The sequence below is a fragment of the Ctenocephalides felis genome, unplaced genomic scaffold, assembly GCF_003426905.1.
Source record: "Ctenocephalides felis isolate EL2017-DRISC unplaced genomic scaffold, ASM342690v1 CF-g0.4_SCAFFOLD_03570, whole genome shotgun sequence".
In the NCBI taxonomy this organism is placed as follows: Eukaryota; Metazoa; Arthropoda; class Insecta; order Siphonaptera; family Pulicidae; genus Ctenocephalides; species Ctenocephalides felis.
The window spans coordinates 11080135-11099863 of NW_020539724.1; the positions used below are offsets into that span (position 1 = coordinate 11080135).

General features: G+C 29.0%; 2 protein-coding genes across 3 annotated transcripts in view; one reads left to right on the forward strand and one right to left on the reverse strand.

Moving 5' to 3' along the window:
- Positions 1-1812: 1812 nt before the first annotated feature.
- Positions 1813-3167, forward strand: LOC113382691. 2 transcript variants are annotated; one of them, XM_026620920.1, is made up of 4 exons: positions 1813-1897; positions 2216-2457; positions 2673-2820; positions 2890-3167. In XM_026620920.1, the coding sequence occupies exons 2-4, from the start codon at positions 2221-2223 to the stop codon at positions 3021-3023; spliced, it is 519 nt and encodes a 172-aa protein (XP_026476705.1). In that variant the 5' UTR covers positions 1813-1897; positions 2216-2220; the 3' UTR covers positions 3024-3167. The 2 variants fall into 2 exon arrangements, with proteins under 2 accessions (XP_026476705.1, XP_026476706.1); XM_026620921.1 differs by lacking the exon at positions 1813-1897 and adding an exon at positions 1905-2040.
- A 1797-nt stretch (positions 3168-4964) lies between these two features.
- The window catches only part of LOC113383385 (prolyl endopeptidase FAP-like), a 56449-nt gene continuing 41684 nt past the window's right edge, over positions 4965-19729 (reverse strand). The window contains exons 5-16 of the mRNA XM_026621656.1: positions 17042-17253; positions 8936-9206; positions 8638-8761; positions 7849-7963; positions 7626-7740; positions 6615-6886; positions 6310-6485; positions 6105-6247; positions 5834-6028; positions 5615-5772; positions 5319-5530; positions 4965-5111 (exon numbers count right to left, since the gene is read on the reverse strand). Coding sequence (XP_026477441.1) covers positions 4965-5111; positions 5319-5530; positions 5615-5772; positions 5834-6028; positions 6105-6247; positions 6310-6485; positions 6615-6886; positions 7626-7740; positions 7849-7963; positions 8638-8761; positions 8936-9206; positions 17042-17253 — 2140 coding nt within the window. The remainder of the gene's footprint in view (positions 5112-5318; positions 5531-5614; positions 5773-5833; positions 6029-6104; positions 6248-6309; positions 6486-6614; positions 6887-7625; positions 7741-7848; positions 7964-8637; positions 8762-8935; positions 9207-17041; positions 17254-19729) is intronic.

The window sequence follows — 19729 nt, forward strand, 5'->3', positions numbered from 1 at the left end:
CCACAAAACTAAGAAAGGAAAATAGATGTAACTTCATAAACAAAAAGCAAATGTAAAATATTTAATATTTTACTTCATTAACATTATAAAAATAAATATATTCTTTAAATATTTAATATTTAAAATAGTATAATTACAAGCATTTAAGTAATTTGATACTGAATGATCTGAATTAATACAATTTTTTATAATAATAAAGTAATTTTTGAGAACTTTACCGCCAAAAATAAGAATGGTTTGACTATTACTTTCATATGACTTCTTTATATGATATAGTTTATTATATTAATTAATTTTGCTAGTAATATAAGATATCATTATTCATTTTTACAACCAAAATATTTCCAGTATAGGAAATTCCAAGAATCCAGAACGATGTGTCCATTCAGATTTTTCATGTCTGCAATGAATCATGCTGTGCATTTTCTGAGCTTAGAACTTACGATGGATTGCTTCCAATGCAGACTATAGGAGTACCTTTAACTGGAACTAACCTACAAAGCACAATTAAGGAAGATGAAATATCTGAGCATGATCATTATAATCACAGATAAGGAAATTAAGATATAAAATAAGTTTTAAATCCATTTTAATTATAGTTTGATAAATATACTTTAAGGCAAATTAAAGTTGTCTGTGCCAGCAATCTTAGTATTAATACAATTTATTATTTTATTATTAGAAGTCATTTTTTTCATTATAGGAGTTTGCAAGTTTTTTACCCTGAACATCAGGCTTGTTTATCTATTATCCTGAGTATCTTTTAAGTCAATCCTTGCAGTGGACCACTTCCAACGCAGACTTTAGGAGTACCTTTAACTTGACATTGTACAGTTTCACACCTGTTGATAAAATAGATTTGGAACAATCTGTTGACATATATATATATATATATATATATATATATATATATATATATATATATATATATATATATCATACATACATATAAATATCTGAGCAAGTTGCCTTTGTATCTTTGAGAAGAAGTGAAACGACAGTGTAAATGTTTAAAGACTAGATTTAATTACATATGATATTCTTTATATTATCTTTTTATCAAATCAAGTCAAGTATTTCACGTAAATGATCTTTATAGAATTATGTGTAATGCAATGCAATATATGTCCATTAATTTATTTAGATTTAAAATGTAATTGATGATGAAGTAATCCAGTTGATATTTATTAATTCAGTTAGTAATAATTATGTTCGGGCAATTAAAATTGTATTTGAGTCTTTGATAACTGTATAAATTATTATTATATTATAAAAGCTTATTGCATATAATTTATATTTTCAGCTCGTTTTAAGTATAAAATTGAAATCAAATATTTATTAATGAGCTAAAATAATTTTATGAACAATTTTAATTGGAAAAAAAATATTTTCAAGCAAATTTATTCACTTTGAACAATATACTTTATATAACAATACTTCATACTGTTTGCAGATTAAATTTTCTGTTTGAATTTCGCGCTTTAAATTGTACAAGATTGGGCAGCGATCATTTGGCTAAATCAATTGCTTCAAATGTCAAGAGATTTTTGTGAATGAACTTAATCTCGCGTTAATTAAGAGTTTTTAATTAAATCCTTGATTAGTTTTAATTAAATTATGCATAAAATCGTTTAATTAAATCTGTAGAATATTAAATGTTTTGAGGAATTTAAATATTCCCGACATGTATAAAATATTTAAAGCAGTTCAAAATTCGCTCCTGTGAACTAATTACTTGACAGTTTAAGAAGAAATGGCGGAGTATGACAGTTCATCAGCACACCCTCTTGTGCTTGAAGTTAGCATTTTTGTAAGTGTGTTGGCAACTCTGATATCTGTGATCATTAAAGTTAAGTGGAATTTTCTGACAGTTTTTGCCTTCTGTTCTATTTGCTAGGTGAGTTAAAATATAAAAATACTAGATTTATAAGTGCTTTTTAATACTCTCGTGATCCATTTTAATAATTCTTCGTACTAATGCAATACACAAGTCATTTTTGCATTGAAAAAATTACGTAATTTAACGAATATCGAAATTAGGTAAATGTTAGTCCTAGAGGCTGATGAAAGCATTTAATTGTGTACATTCATATTTATACTACTCAATACTTTTTATATAGCATCGTCTAATACAGTCGACATCGAATTCTTAACATGACACAATAGGTTATGTATCATTACATAATATTACAATACCGTGTTTCTGTTCGTCCAGGCATAATGGCAGGTCGTACTTTGGCATTGCAAACCCTCGTACGCCAATCATCAAGATGCTACTCTCAAGTTGCCCCCACAGTCCACGGTAAACGAGAAGTTGTGGGCTATGGATTCAATGGAAACCCTGTCTACGTAGACCGTGTAGATTTCCCAATGCCTGCCATCAGGTGGAAGGAAACCACTCCTGAAATTGCTGCTTTAAGAGAAAAAGAGAAGGGAGATTGGAAAAAACTCACAATTGTAAGATTTATAAGATCTTTGTGACGATTTGTACTTTTAAAACCTTCAGATCCTACATTCGTTCCTACCAAACTACTTACCAACTTATTTTGTTAACAATAGATAGAAGAATTCATCTCAAATCGGGATAGTTTATTTTTTGTTATTAAGACATTGGTAGTTCTTGAAGTTTTGTTTCCAGTTTGTTAGTAAAACATGTGATTTTCTTCCGCCAGGAAGAGAAAAAAGCTTTATACCGTGCCAGTTTCTGTCGCACCTTTGCTGAAATGAATGCTCCCACTGGTGAGTGGAAATTCTGTATTGGAATGGCATTGATTGGTGTTTCTATAGCATTATGGGCTTACTTGGGTGTTAAGCATTTTGGTGAGTTTTGCATTATATTGTTATTAACCTAAAAGTGCCGCCTTTACTATGTTTTTCTTGTATTCTTAGTTTATGCTCCATTGCCCGAGTCATTCTCTGAAGAGAGCAAGAAAGCCCAACTTAAACGTATGCTTGATTTAGAAGTAAATCCAGTTACTGGGCTTTCGTCTAAATGGGATTATGAGAATAAGAAATGGAAGTGAGCTATTTTAATATTTTTCAATAGTAGGCTAATGTGCTGATGTAAAATACTTGCATCAAATGTGTAGCAACAATTTTATTAGAAGATGAATTTTGTCTTCAATGTGTAAACATATAAAGAACATCAATATGAATAAATAAATGTAACGAAATGAACTTTTTTTTATTTAAGTATGGATTCTCCTCACAAGAAATTAAAACATTTTTGATCAATTTCTACTTTATTATTCAGATTTACAATGAATATCTATTAATGATGGAATAGATGAGAAAGGATACAATTTGTTTTAAGGCAATGTTTGAGATTTTTCCATGAATAGTACAAAGGTGACATTCTGCTTGAAAGTTTGGAAGAACAATTCTTTTTAATGTGCTAAAATTGAATACAGTATGTCAGACTATTTTGATGATTAATCAATATCTTATGAAGCTACTTTAAATAGATTCATTTTAACAATTCAAGATTTTACAAATCTTAAATTTTAAATCGCCATTATGGTTATTATAGATGGTCAATTGTGAAATTTTAAAGTAGTATTTACAATATAAAAAATAATCTTAACTTGATTAAAAAAACATCTAGAAATTTTACAGTTATGATTCTACATATTTTAGAATTGTACTGAAATGGGGTAATGGTTACCACTAGATTTTATTTACATATTTACAAAGTTATTTCTTATCAGCAATTTTACATAATAGTTTTAAAAGTGATGAGCGCATTATATTTGTAGTGAAAGTGAATGTACAATAAAATTTACATGCGAATATAAATAATACTTAACAAATTTATTGCTCAAGATTAAAACTATAAGCCTTAAAATGTCTAAAGCTTAGTAAGGTACTAGAGGTATATTTTTAGATTTAGTAACATTTATAATAGATAAATTTGTGCTTAATTTGCAAGCCACTACGCATACTTTAATTAAATGATTGAATTTCAATTAAAAATACACAAAATATATTTAAAATCTATTTATGACTACTTATTTTAAGAACTAACGAGTGAATTATGTTGGACCCTTAATTTATTTATATACAATTTATAAACGATTTTTTTAAAAGTATTTTATTATGTAAGTCTACTTATTAAATCTTTCTAAAAAAATCAAGTTAATGTAATTGACCTTGGTTAAAGATAAATGGAAAGCATAGTCGCAGCGCATTTTGAAATTTTAAATGAAATACATGAAAATATTTTTATATAAATAGAAGAAAATTCTACTTTATTTATATAACTTCGTCAAGTATTTTTATTTATTAGATTTTAATTTAATTAGTCTTATCTAATTGAGCCGATTGTTGTTCTTAATTTATAATCATCTAATTGATTGGCTAGTGAAACTATTAAATTTTATTAGTTTATAATCATTGATAATTATTTACTTAATTTAAAAAAATGTTCTATTTTTACAACTACGCAATAATGCATTTACATCGTTAATTTTCATAACCAAGCACTTTAAAAAAGTTAAATAGATATATTCTTTTGGCCTTGGTTATCGACTAACGGTACTTTTATTATTGAAAATCGGATGGATTTTGTGTGGAATAAATATTCAATTCAGTATCTGTTCTATTGTGCAAGTGTTAACGTCAAAATCAGTGCAAGGAATTAAAAATTAAGCAATAAAATATTATTATGTAAACATGGTGCCACAAGGTATAAATTATAGGTATGTACATTTATTATTAAAATTAGTGTACTATTTCTGCTTACATATAAATTAAATGATCATTAAAATATTTTAGGACTTAAACAAAGTGAAGATTTGTACTTCGAGATTCCGATCTTCACATATTGCGAATTAACAAAGTATACAAAAAATATTTCAGAAGAATATACATATACGTCGCACTTATACTATATATAATTTTTATATACATTTTTATAGTTAAATATAAGAAATATCTAGACGAATTCATAATCTTCATGATGATATTTATTCACCTATACTTCCACCATTTCTTAAACCAGCTTTTGCTTCTGGTGGAATTTGCTTTCTGAAGCAATCTTCTAGAAAAGTAGCCATCGACCGGTACAAATGTTTTTTTACGCCTCCCAAAGTGTGACCTTCATCTGGATACACCTGGATAATAAAAATATTTTTTTTTTCTTATTTTTGGCATCAATTAGAAATTAGAACTTAACAGTTCTATTACACTGTTGCGATGAAACTTTGTTAATAACTCTTGAGGTATCTTGAGGTTACAGGCCAACGCTCTTAGCACTGAGCCACGGAGAAGCTCAACATCGAATTTTATAATTATTTTTCATTAAAAGGATTATTTTGTACCTGTTGCCTAAACATGGCGCCTCTTTCGGCCAGGGCTCTTGCCAGCAGCATGCTCTGCTGAAAATGGACGTTGTCATCAGCAGTTCCATGAACCAAAAGAAAATATTTATCTCGTAAAGAATCAGCATGTCTGCGCAATTCAGAATCCTCATAGCCTTTGTAGTTTGCAGTAACATTCGGCATGCCCATGTATCGTTCGGTGTACGTCGAATCTTAATTATTTTAATAACAAACCGTTAGGTAACAAATTTTTTGTATATACCAATATGTATGTTTTTAAGACAAAATTCATTTACCGTACAATCTCCATGAAGTTACCGGTGCGACTGATACACCGCATTGGAAAAGTTCAAGTGGACTTGCTAATGCTAGGGCTCCGACATAGCCCCCATAGCTCCAGCCCCAAACACCCACTCTTCTTTTATCAACAAAGTGCAACGTATCTCGCAGATACCTTCAAAATTAATACTCACATGTTTTATATTGGTTTAAAATTTTATTTCATTGGTACTTACTCTGTAACTTCTAACTGATCAGCAACTTCCACACTGCCAAGTCTGTGATAGACTTCATGCATTAGTTTATAACCTTGTCCAGAAGAACCTCTACCATCAATTTGGGCAACGATGTAGTCTTTGGTTCCTGATAAATACGTATTCCAATCTACGTGCCATCTATCAGTCACCAATTGGGTACCCGGACCACTATATCTGCACAGTAATAAACGACATTTTAACAACTTCTTTATTGAAGCAAAATTAATAGTTTTTGTGAAATTCATCTTACACGTGTACGACCAAGGGATATCTAGTAATTTCATCTTCTCTTAAACCAGGAGGCAGATGTAACCTCACGTGGGCATGATAGCCTCCTGAAATTTGGACTGGAAATGTGCGGACTTGTGGTAAAGCGACTACTGATATGCGTTCCTATAAATAAAATATAATAATAATATTTTATCCAATAAGGTTTGAACTGAGATTTGTAGTACCTTTAGCAGTGTATTGTTTTGCATGTGCATGACTAATTTTAGTTTTGAATCCAATGGCATTGCTTTAAATAGGCCAACTGTTGGAATTCCTGGACCTAGACATTCTAGTACTAGGTAGCTTCCAGGACTGAACTCGGCATTGTAATATTGGCAAATTGGCGGCGTTTTTGGTTGTTCTAAAAAGATAATTAATCATAACAGGATAATAAATCTACTTCTACATAACGAGTAAACTCGACATGAAGAACTAGTTATTATCCAATCATTATTACTTATTTATACAATTTTTGGTTCAAATTTCTAACCTTTCTTCTTTTTTCTTCTCTTTGTAGGTGGAGTAGGAGCCACAGTTGTCGCCTGTCCAGCGGCGTCCCAATCGTCATCCCAATCATGAGCATGTCGATGTGATGGAGCATATGGGGTCGTAACACTTTTTTCAGACCCCATTGAAGACAATTGTGTCTCGCAAGTTAAACACAGCGGTGGCGGTAATGAGGCCCCCTGTCTTGGGGGCATGGCGGATACTTTATACAAATGCTGGCGACCTGGATGGCCTTGCGGAGTTCCTAGGTAGTAGCTGAAAGATGACGGATAGAAAGGTCAGAGATTTTAATTATTTTAATCATTAAGGTTTTGTTTTTTTAACTGATTGCGATACAATGATTATATATTATTAAATAGAAAAATAGTTGACCGATGGGTTGCCCTTTCGAGATACCATACACTTATCTCCAAAGTGGTTGCGGTAATAAATATTGCAAAAAATAATAAGTTTGTAATAAAATCGTATAAAATTATATAGTGGTCTGCATTCTACTAATCATTTATTTCTTACTACTTCAATTATAATTGTTAACTTTGTCTTACAAACTAAAGTTTCCTATATTCTACTAGTTGCAACATTTGTAACAGAGTGGAAAACTTGAGATTGCTTCCTAAATAAACTGCAAAGTTGAACAGAATAAGAAATTTTATTAAATTTTCACGTCCGTCGTAATGAAATTTTCCTAACAGCAGTCACCAAAACTAATTTGAAATTCAAACACAACTTGTGGCAATATTGTTTTGTTCAAAGTTGGGATGAAAAATATCCTTAATGAATTTTCTTGCTCATTTTCCAATAAATAGAGAATATTGACATTGGGACAAAGTTTTATATGGGTTGAATAATATTGTTTAATATTGATCGAAGACAAAAAAGGTTTATGCCTTTGGCAAAATCTTTTTTACCACTGATGATAAAATGTTGTTTTAGATATACAAATATTTTTAGGAAAACATTTCAATAAAGAATGGAAATCAGTGTGTTTACTTACATAACGCCATTGATGTGATCTAATTTTACGATTTTGTTTACTTCGAATCGACCATGGGTCAAAGGCAAAACTCTCTTTTTGCTTATATGTACATGGACGAGATGCCTATAGTAACCTGAAAATAAATTCAATGATAATAGAAATATGATATATATATATATATATATATATATATATATATATATGATAATAAATATTGGAAAAAAAATTAATATATATATACCGGCAGGCCCATCGCGAATGGGCGCTAAAGTCACATATGAACTTCCATCAGGAAAGAAAACTGGTGGATGAGTCGCTTCCACCCAGCCTCGTCCTGCTCCTGATACACTACTTGTCTAAAATCAATAAATAAATCATAATATAATATTAAATATCATTATATTTTATATAAATTCAAAATATAATTCATAGATACAAAGCAAAAATATTAAATATTCCGGATCCAATTTATTTTTAGCCATATATTATTATTTATAATTAAAAATTAATATCCAAGGTGAGTTTTCTTGCATTTAAATCAGCTAGAAGGAATTATGGTAGTAACTTTACTAATTTATACACATAAAGTTAAAATTATCTACGAAAATAAGATAATGAAAATATAACATTATTTACCAGCAAGTTTTCTCATTAAAGTTCATGAATAGAATAATGTTACATCATGCTCAAGCAAATAGTATACATATGAAAGGAATTTAATATTCTTGTAAGTTATTATGATGCTAATCAGAAATTATATATTTGCCTACACGAAACGTTGCTTTATAATATTTTGATTGGGTAAATTTTCACAGAATGTTTAATAAATTTTTATGGTTAATTATAAAAAAATCACTGTGAGTCAGGTAGAGGATGCTCTTCAGGATTTCTGAGTTTAATAAAGGTTTTTCATTTCTAGTGTGATCCATGGTGATTCAGGGTGAATGAATTTAACTAGGAATCTTGGTTTATAGGTACCTTGGTTTATGGGTACTAGTTAGTTATAATTTTTTCAAATACTTCTTATTACCTCTTGGCAATTCCATGCAGGACTTTTGCATACAGATACTATGGAATGATTTTGTAGTCGATTTAACCAAACGACACAGACTTCTGTTAAAGATATCCAAGAAGCTGAAGTAAAATAATGTTCTCTGCAATTAGAAAAGGAAACAATATTTAGATTTTACCACAATTAATACAAATGATTATTCAGGAACTGCCTTAATTAATCACTATTTATAGCTTTTATTGCTGTTTTACAACTTGGTTTTGTAAAAATTTGGTTAGTCTGTTAGAGAAAATTCAATTTATTATTTATTACTTACTTATCTGCTAATGGTGCAGGAGGTTTTAGAATACTCGTCCTGATATTTTTTGGGTCTGCCAGATCAGCCACGATCAGTCTTGCCACCGGATTTGCGGTTCCTGGTTTAGGGTACCGGAGTGACCTCATTTCTGGGTAAAGAGAAGCTCCTTGGGCAACTCCAAACCAGGGAAAATGTTGCTCCTCTACTTGAGAGTCGTTGAACGAAGCATATAGGACCAGATGGCCGTCGTTTGACATCCATAAGGCCGTGTTGGATGATAAGATCTCTTCTGCAAAGGAAAATATATTGATGGAATTAGTTTTAATAAGGATGGAGATATGAGGAATACAAGCTTCTAAAACTATGTAGTAACTAGGTGTTAGTGGCATTTTGCTTTAACGCCAGTTTTGCCTTTCCTGTGTGTGCAAATAATCGTACTTTCCTCCTACTTCAATCTCTTTCCTCTAATTAAGTGGTAACCAAGTCCTTTACCCAAAAATTGTTTTGCACGTTTGCAATATCCGAATTCCGAAAGTTGCAATAATGATCTCCAAGGAAATAAGTCGAAGATAATTCTATCGCAAATCTTCTTGGGACAACAATAAAACGTCTCGAATTCTACGTGACTTTTCTAAATGAATCTACACACTGACGATCGTAACTGGAGTCAGGGTAAACTTTGCTTCTGTATACACATACTTGGAAAATGTTTTTGTCACAGTAGATGGAGAGATAATGAATAATTTATTAAAAAGACATTTATTAAAAAATTTAGTAAAATTATTGAAAAAATTTGTAATTAAGTTTCTAAAAAGTTATGGTAAACGTAGTATATTTTTATTAGTTATTATGAAATGAGATCAAGTAAATCTTCCGTTTTTAAGAACATTACTAGTTGTTTAAATAGTATTGACCGCGGTGCCATCAACCTCCCATATCAGACCAATTGAATTTACCAACTTTAAATTTTTGTCACGATTTTGGCGAACTATAAGTGTAATGATTTGTTCGTTAATCATTTACAATTTGAGTAAGTTCTCTACCAGATTCCTCTCTATTTTTACCTTCTCTGTTTGAAAACTCGAATGTATACTTCGAGATCGAGATACACTTTGTACAAATAGAAGTCGTTCTTATATAAGGAAAATGCTTGTGTGAAACTAGGTAAAGGCAATGCAAAGAACTATTCTATTCCACGTTCATATATTTTCCTCCGTAAGTGAACTCCGAAACTAAGTGAAATATATCTCGAGATAAAACTCATACAGTCAACAGCCACTCGGTTTAATATGCTTTCCTTGAATACTTTTTCGTATTATGAAATGGTATCTCAAACTCCAGTTGGTACAAACTATTCTTTTCCAACTGTTCATATTGTTTTACCAAATTCACCACGTCAATCCATTGAAAAAAAATCAATCAACTACAAAAACAAGTAGTTAGGACTACCGAAAAACAAAATGTACTATCATCATTAGGAGGAATCTATTCTCGAATCTTTTCGTCTTCCACTCTCTAGAGACGAAAGATTTTTTTTGGGATAGTTTTTGTACCATCTTCACAAATGGATAGTCTGATACTGTAATCACACCTAAAGTATTGTAAGAAAACCCGAAGGCAATTGAAAGGAAAGATACTTGGAACATTTTAGGGAAAGGACATGGTCTTTTGTGTCCTGAAGGATTCATGTGTAATCGGACCCAGGAAGATTTATTTGGGAAATCGGTATTGATAAAAATATAGTTCTACATATATATATATATATATATATATATATATATATACGTGGTCCTTAATATGGACATTTTCGAATTTCCTTGCTCCCAAAAGCTCAAATTGTTCCAAATTGATAAAAAACAATTCTCTGAAAGCTTTAGCTCTTAATATTGTCTTTTAGATAAACCGCAATTCAATCAAAGTTTTGTATGGAAAAAGCATGAAAAATTTTTCAAAAAAATTCCAGGGCGTCGAATTTTCAATAAAAATGACACAAATTTTTACTTTTAATTCATTGATTGATTAATAAGTTAAACTTAAAAATTTTTTTTTTTTATTTTCAAATTTTTTTCCATGCTATTTCCATACGAAGTTTGATTGAATTGCGCACTATCTAAAAGTTAATATTAAGAGCTAAAACTTTCAGAGAATTGTTTTTCATCAATTTGGAACCATTGGAGCCCTTGGGAGCAAGGGAAAAAATTCGAAAATGTCCATATTAAGGACCACCCTAATATATATATATATATATATATATATATATATATATATATATTGAATGGTAGTACCTAGTTCCGAAACGTCGACAATAAACAAATTGTTTTTTTTAAAACTTTTCTTGTTTTTTATTTTGTATTATTTTTGGATTCTTGTTCGAAACTCTACAAAATATATATATATATATATATATATATATCTCAATTATCCTCACTTTATAAAAATATTTCAAGCGTACTTTTTATAAATACGTAGCTGTTCAAACATCGAATTCCCGTTTGTATTTTCAAATACAAATAAAACCTTTTTTGCATTCAAAAAGTGAAAAATGAACGACACTTCAATTCATGTTTTCATTTCGAATTATTTTTCCATGTCGTTAAATTGATGATTTTTCACACAGTAAAAATCTCGCTATTGAGAAATGTAGTATATAATGTTTGCTAATAATTTATATTTTTATATATACTGAAACAGAATTATTTAATGCTTTTTTACATTTAATTAGCTTATATTTAATCATCATAACAAAGTTTAGAGTTTAAATTACCTGTAATGTTCATTAAAACTATGGTAACTCTATAGGAGTATAAGAAGCTTTCATTTCAATGTTTTAAGTGCAGCTTTCAAATGAGTATCATACAATGTTGCAGAAAATAGCGCAGACGATAAAAATTTATCATCATTATCAAAGTTAGTTATTAAATATATAAAACTAATTATTGCCAGTCAAACTTTTATAGCTAAAATTACCCACTTTCTTCATTCTCCATCTCAGAGATCTGTGATCACAAATATTTCACCGATTAGAGAAATTTCATAGACTAGACAGTCGTAGATACTTCTGAACTTGCAAAAACCCGAAATGAATTTTTTATCTACATATTATCTGTACAAAAAATGCGCATACGAATGCTAGAAATGCTTTTGCAGAAGATATATTCTTTTGACGTCCAAATACCTTCGCATCTTTTTCGTATCCGAAATGTTTTCGTTCATTTTTCAAATCGCGTACGATTTGAAAACACACGCGAGATACATCAAACCTTCAGCGAAAACACACGTTTCATCACCCAAAAGATAAAATAGTCCGAGAGTCCAAGACAACGTAGTAAAAGACTCTTACTTATGCCAGGCTTCGATTTTTAGTCTGGGTATGTTGGTTGGTACAGTCCCGGATTTTCCCCTTGTGTCCCGGGTTTTTCTAAAAAAAATATTTGTCCCGGATTCAGATTATTTGTCCCAGATTGTCCCGGGTTTTCGAGAAGTATAGGTTCATATTGGTCACCTTACTAAGAATCGCATTTATTATCCTGTATTACTTCGTTTTGTCACATCAGATTCTATGTAAAATAGTGATACAAAGGATAATGCAACGGAAGTGCGTTACGGCAGATAAGATAAGATAAGAGTCGAGTGCCAATGATTCGTCATTCGCTCTCGATGATATCATTTCAATACGGGTCGATTGTGATTAGTCGTCGTGTATGTGAATAGAGATCAGTCGTTGTATGCGCACCTGCATCATTTTATCCTGTTCCTTGAAAATAATAAAATAAATTACACCTTTGTTCCGTGAACTAAACGTCAGTTTATTGATTAGAAATTATTTCTATATTATTCGTAGTTTCTATAAATCTTTGAAGTTATTAAAATGGAAAATATTTTTTAGGCAAAACAGATATTACAGATGTTCAAAAAATGAGATTATATCGCCAGCGAAACAGTAAAAAAATACATTTTTTCTTAAAAACTTAAAAATTTCTCCCAGCTTTCTCTCTAAAACTTTCATACCACCAAGTAGGTTAAGATATTCCGCTTTGTAGGGGGATTTGCAACAAAAAGCTTTTTTCTATACATATCTTTTATAGCAATTTTTTTGTTCCGTCGAAATAAAATAAGAAACCTGTGTATGTTCTTTGCTGGAATAATATTTTCTTTTAATGGCGTTTTATATATGGGTACCTTGTAATAAAAAGAAACGGATACAGAAATTTCAGGAAAAAGTTACAGTCGTTGGATAAATAATTTTATTATTTATACCCAAAATGTTTGTATCAAAGTATGAATTACTAATGATCAACTATAAAAAACACTGTAATGTAAAATATTAATTTATTATGCAACTATAAATCATTCCTTAATCAAAATTATATAAATTTATTGATATATCTGAACTGTCCTGAAGAAATTTTGAATAAAAAAAATATTTTAAGTTGGGAAATTATGAGCTTTTAAATGCAACCTGGAGCTTTGGTGATATTGTGACCATTTTTCTGTTATTATAATTAATTTCTATTACTTTTGTTTATTTAATTTTTGCAATTATAATCGCGAATAACATTTCTAGGACCGCAATAAAAAATAAAGACATAATTGTTCCAAGTTGTCATGAATTAAGACTTTTTGTTGAACTACAAATTTAAATTTTTTTGTTTGACTTTGAGAGGCCTTTCTTTAAAAAAATTATACTGAAGTAATTGATAATTTTATTAATAAAAAAATGAGAAAAAAATGTCGGGTCATTTTTTAGTTCGGAATATCCTCGAGAGTATATCAACAATACCTACTATTACTTCGTTTCGGGTTGACGTTGAGTTCTGGCACACCCCGTATATATACATATATATATATATATATATATATATATATATATATATTTATTATTAATGTGTATGTTTTAATATAATAATTTTAATATATTTTGTTATATCAGGTTCGCAAAAATGAAATTAATCCGACAGAGCGTGAGCGTACACTTGAAAACTCAATTATAAACTTAATTAATACGCCGAAAATTATTCCATTTATCTGCATAACAAAAATAAAGTCGAGATATAAATTTGCACACGCTGTTCGGATTCATTTATTTTAAGTTCCTTTAATTTCGAGCAGGGAATCATTAATAATTTGTCGAAGATAAATGACATGTTGAAAATTCGATGAGGAAAATGGAAAAGTGGAAAATGAGTGACTTTCCACTTCTCTATTTAATGGAGTTGATAGGAGAAATATTTTTTTATTTGGTCATAGTTTATATAATAAAATAAAAAAAAATACGAAAATAAAATAAGATATAAACTGTAAAATTTTGTGTCTAATAACCATAGAACTAAATTCCAAAAAATACTAAGATGAGATGTGGACAAGAGATTTTAATTTTTTTTATTCTAAAAAGTTACGTCGACTCCTCTATGTATGTTATATAACATCAAAGTGTTTTTCAAATCGCATTTATTTTTTATGAATCGAATATGATACAAACTATATGTCGATAATATGACAAAAATTTCAATACATATTCTGTATGGAATTTAAAATGTCAAAAACCTTGTTTCGGGATAATAGGATTGAATGTAAAATCATATTTACCATAACAGGCAAATATTGCCATGAAAATATATCTGGGTCAAACTAAATCCGATTTTATACTTCGAATAAATAAAATATTTTTAATTGAGGCAGAAAATACATTACCAAATGTATAAGTACCCAAAGTATAACATATAAAATCAAGTTAGATATAAATTATAGAATTTGAAAAAAATATGCTCAAAATAAATTTTAATCTAATTTTTAAGACTAAGTAGAATAAAATAAAATATCATGTATGCAATCAAATAAGTTACTAAAATTAAACTAATTTGAAGACCAGCTATACAAATCAATTTCATCCTAATAAAAAATATTGGTGTGAAGTTTTTGTATTTCACACTCAAATTGTTCTTGTTATAAAAATCTAAATATTTTTGAGAATAATTTGTTTCAAGGATATTTTAATATACGTATTAATTTCTGCAAAGTTAAATTATGATATTACTTTTTGCCTCTACAAAATATAAATAAATGATCAAGTTTCCTCGATCCTTATATATTGCTCAAAGCTTTGTTCGTCTTCAAACAAGAAAATAATTTTTAATTCTTTTTTATCGGAAAGTTCAATATAATAAAGAACGTTGTCTAGTGTAATATTACCTCACATCATAATTTATATTTTCCATGAAAAAGATTTTTTTTAATAATAAAAGCTGGGTGTAGTATACGAGTATATATCGTGCCACCATATAATATACAAAAAAGATTATAAATTATTTTAAAGTCATTGTGTTCATAATAAGATTTGGTATAATAAAACTGCTTTGTCATAACGTTTTTATATAATTTCATAGAAAATTTAATGCGAGAGTTTATGGAGCTGGATAAATGTTATTTTAAGTAGTTTTTGATGTTTTATATATTTAACGAAAAATTGCGAATTTGATGAACATGAGTAGTAGAAAGTTTTAGTAGTCATTTTTCCATACATAAGCTAAAATATAAAAATGTAGAAAATTAGAAAGTTGAAACCTCAGTCAGTTTGGGTAAATTGCACTTTTTTGTGGTATTTTATACACAATTGCGTAATAATTGCAAGTATCATGTATAATAATAAAAAACAACTTTTTAACCATGCTCTGTTACAAATTGCATACTTAAGGTGATGAGCTATCTACTATAATCAGTTTTCCACTTGTGTTGATATTTAAAAAAATATTAAGTACATCTTGTTTTTGCAAAACATTTTGATATGCACTTTAAGATATCATTTTTACAAATTTTGATACAGAGATATTTGTATTCACGGGAAACAAAATACCGTATCTAGTTCTATAATTTACTATATCAGTGTTTTGTATCGTTTTAGAATTTGGAATAAAATTGATTATAGCAGCTAGGATAGAATAATACTTAAAAAATCTGGCAGGAACAATATGAATAAAATAGGAAAAATATGAAATAGTTTGCATGAACTCCTTTAATTTATAAAATATTCTTACGTTCGACATATTTTATCGTCGAAGGAGATAATTTTCTATCATAACGAGCTTATCCCAAAATGGGATTTTTAGAAATACTGCTCTATGTAAAAGAAGAAGTATAAAAATTTATTTCTATTAATCATGACTATTTTACTAAATTGTATTTTGAATAAATCAATTTTAGGTAAATGTTGAAATGTATAAAAACACTGAATTTCCAAAAAAAATTTATTTTAATTTAAAAAGTTAATTTAATTTAATTTAATTCTTAAATTAAAGAAAAATATAATAAAGTATATTTCTTATTGAACAAATATTTAAAAATTGTACGACGCATCTAATAATAGTAATAAAAGTTTTAATATTTGGGACAGTTCAAAATAGGGAATGAAATACCGCTAAAAAAATTCAATACCGGTATTTCGGTAATTTTTCATTTTAAAACCGGAATACCGGTTAAATACAGGTATTTTTATTTTCTTAAACAAATGTAAACAATATTGAAAGTTACTAGTACAAATATAAAAAATTATTTATACAACTACAACTATATTCAACAAAAAAATAAGAAAAACAAGTTTAATTTTTAACTCATTATCATTATCGAGTATATTGAGTACTTTTTACCAAATCGTATGAGTAAGAAAGAACCAAAACTCATAAAAGATCATATTACATTATTATAATAAACTGTATTGTCTGTATCCGATGTGTTAAATTAGCATAATTTACAATATTTTAAAAACTTTAAAAACGTATTTTTTCTACTAATTTAAGATCCTATAATTGTAGAGTATTTTTATTTAAAACAATATAATTTCAAACTACTGGTATTGCATTCCCTAGTTCAAAAGGTGTCTTTATTAGCTTCTTAATTCCGATTCAGCCACGCTTTTATTATGAATTTTTCTAAATTTAAGTAATAATAGAAAACAAAATTGAATGTGACATCAAGTTTTTCAACAGACTTTTTAATGATGCTTCGAACATTGATGTTTGATTATTGACAATCAAAATATTATAAATAAATAGAACAAAACCATTTAATCATATACACGAATAAAAATAATATCATTCATATTTTTTATTAACAAAATATTTTCCCTCTGACCTTCGTAAAGCCAGTCCGGTACCCCGTTGTAGACGACTCCGGGTATGGCGGTGTTCGTGATCCGGTAACCGGTCGCGGACCTCGGCGCCGGACGGTAGTAGATGTCGTAGTCGTAAACCATGATCAGGCCGTGCACTCGAGGCGCCCATTCCGCGTGCAGGAGGAACGGCCAGGACTCGTCTTCGGGAAACGGCGTTAAGTGGTAGTAATCCCTGGGAAAGAGAAAGATATTATTAACATGAGTGAAATGAAAGTGTGATTACTGAAGAGCCTGAAATATATAAACAACGAGTGGTGTATGGCATTGTGCCTTAAGGCAAATTGCTTGAACTTCCCGTACCAAAAAAATTTTTTTTTAAAAGATTAACATTTTTGAAAAAATTTTACTTTGAAAAAATTAGATTTTTGAGAAACTATAAATTTTTGACAAACATTTACTTTTTTTGAAAATAAAAGACTTTTGGAAAAAATTTTTCATTATTTTGAAATATTTTGAACTTTTTTTCAAAGAAATCGTACTGCTTTTACTGCATAGAGACGAAATATCGAAGCGAGTAAACGCCGCGTCGCCGTCTAACAGATAAACATTGGTACGGAGCCCATACAAATCTAAACAAAATTTATACTTATTGTTAAAATCTCTATAAAATATCTGATAATTTGATGTGCATATGTCTAATGATCATTTTTGACCGTCAAATGGCGTTTTTTTCACTTTTTTCACTAGATCTCCGAAACCTGATCGGAATTTGATCAATTCTTCATCTTATCAATAAAAGTAAAATGTTTTTTGAATTATTAAAATCGAACGCTCCGTTCTCTTGAAAACTGAGTTGCCGTTTGTGGCACTTTTTGCCCCGTATCTTCCAAACAGCTAGACCACTTCTCTTTATCAACAGCAATCGAATGTTTTTTGAATAATTGAAATCGGTTGAACCGTGCTTTCGAAATCGTCGACGAAAATCTGTATCCGCACACACACACACACATACATCCATTTTTTATGTATGCCTCTAAAACCTCTAAAACGTAAAGATATATAAAAAAATTTTTTCCGAGTTTTTTCCGATAACTACCCTACGGGAAGTTAAAAAGATTTACTTATTGAAAAATTGATTAACAGATAATCTCTTAAAAATGAAGGTTAAGAGTAAAATATTTGCAACATAATTAAAGCCTATAAACATGTATTAAATTGATTGTAAATTAGTTTATCTCATAGGTTCCCAAACCTTTTTGATCTGATAGCTCATAATTTCCAAACAATTTTCCAATTTTTTTTTGGAACTGTTTTGGTCACCCCGTTTTGGCTTGACGTCAAGGTCTTGGATACCTTGTATAAAATATCTCTTTGCCAAAATAGGGAAAAAGTTAACAATCTTTTCTAAATCATTATCTTTTAAATTTACAATTATTTATTAAAAAATACTACATTTTTCGACTTTATTTTCATCAATTTTGCAGGTCGCAATTTTTCATTGAGTATATAAAATGTCAAAAAACTACTTTAAAATGACATTTATTTAATACTAGCAGTTCCATAAACTCTTGTATTCAAATTTATTTGCCATCGGTATGGCCTTGGACTCTCTATTTATCCATAATCGTTTTTTCTTATAAATTTCTTCTATCTAATATAATATTTATTTCTATCTTTAATAAAGTTTATTATTGAATATTTAAAGCAAAAATTCAGGTTTTTTTGTACATTATTTTATCGGATGTGGACTTACTGCCATGGACCTCTGGAAATCCATTTGAACTATTTTAGGAACACTGATTTAACTCGTGTTTTTTTCAAAGATTTTTTTTTTCAATTTTATGATGCAATACGCATATATCATTACGAATCAGCAAAAACATCTGACGAATATATGATAAAAAAAGTTGATTACAAATTATTAGATACACCCAGTGACGTATCTACTAGAGCAACAACAAAAAATAATTTTCTAGTTGATTTTTTTATTTTCTGATTTTAGAACAGCTGTCATAAAATTTCATACTCATTACCAATAGGTTGATTTTAATAATGATCATTAAAAAATCACCAGTATTGCAGAAATTGTGAAGGTGAAAATTTGTTGAAAAGGTGTAAATTTTTAAATGTTAAAACGGAATCAATCACAAGTTGTTATCCTGGCAAATCGCCAATTTCAGAATAAGAGCATCTTTATGTAAACTCTAGACAATATCAGACTCCTAATCAACACTTAATCTTAATTGGGTTTAACACGAAATTTGGGCAGCTCAGGCGATTCTCTAGTCTCTACACCTTGTTATCGATGTTATCTTCAGCCACTCAAGTCGAATTGTATGACGAGATTACTGCCACTCGAAATAAGGGATGAAAATAAAACTTTAGTAATAATAGTAGATTATTGAATAGATTGTTAGAACTCAATTACAAAAATCCGGGAGCTTAATCATTTCAACGAAAATACCAAAAATTTATAGAATTTTTTTGTTTACAAAATTCAACAACAAAATTGGGTGACATAATAACCAATAAAAACAGCAAATGAGTATAGAATATTTGTTACAGCAAAACTTTTCTGAATTAAGTTCAACGTTCAAGCACATGAATAAAAATTCACCTATCTATTTATTTTCTAATAATAATAATTTTTAATAAACATAAAACATGTTCTCCATAGGTGGTATCAAATCTAGAAACCAGATTCATTT

Coding starts and splice junctions, on each gene's coding strand:
- LOC113382691 (XM_026620920.1), top strand. CDS start 2,221: ATGGCAGGTCGTACTTTGGCATTGCAAACCCTCGTACGCCAATCATCA. Junction 2,458..2,672: donor ATTGGAAAAAACTCACAATT/GTAAGATTTATA, acceptor TTCTTCCGCCAG/GAAGAGAAAAAAGCTTTATA. Junction 2,821..2,889: donor CTTGGGTGTTAAGCATTTTG/GTGAGTTTTGCA, acceptor TTGTATTCTTAG/TTTATGCTCCATTGCCCGAG.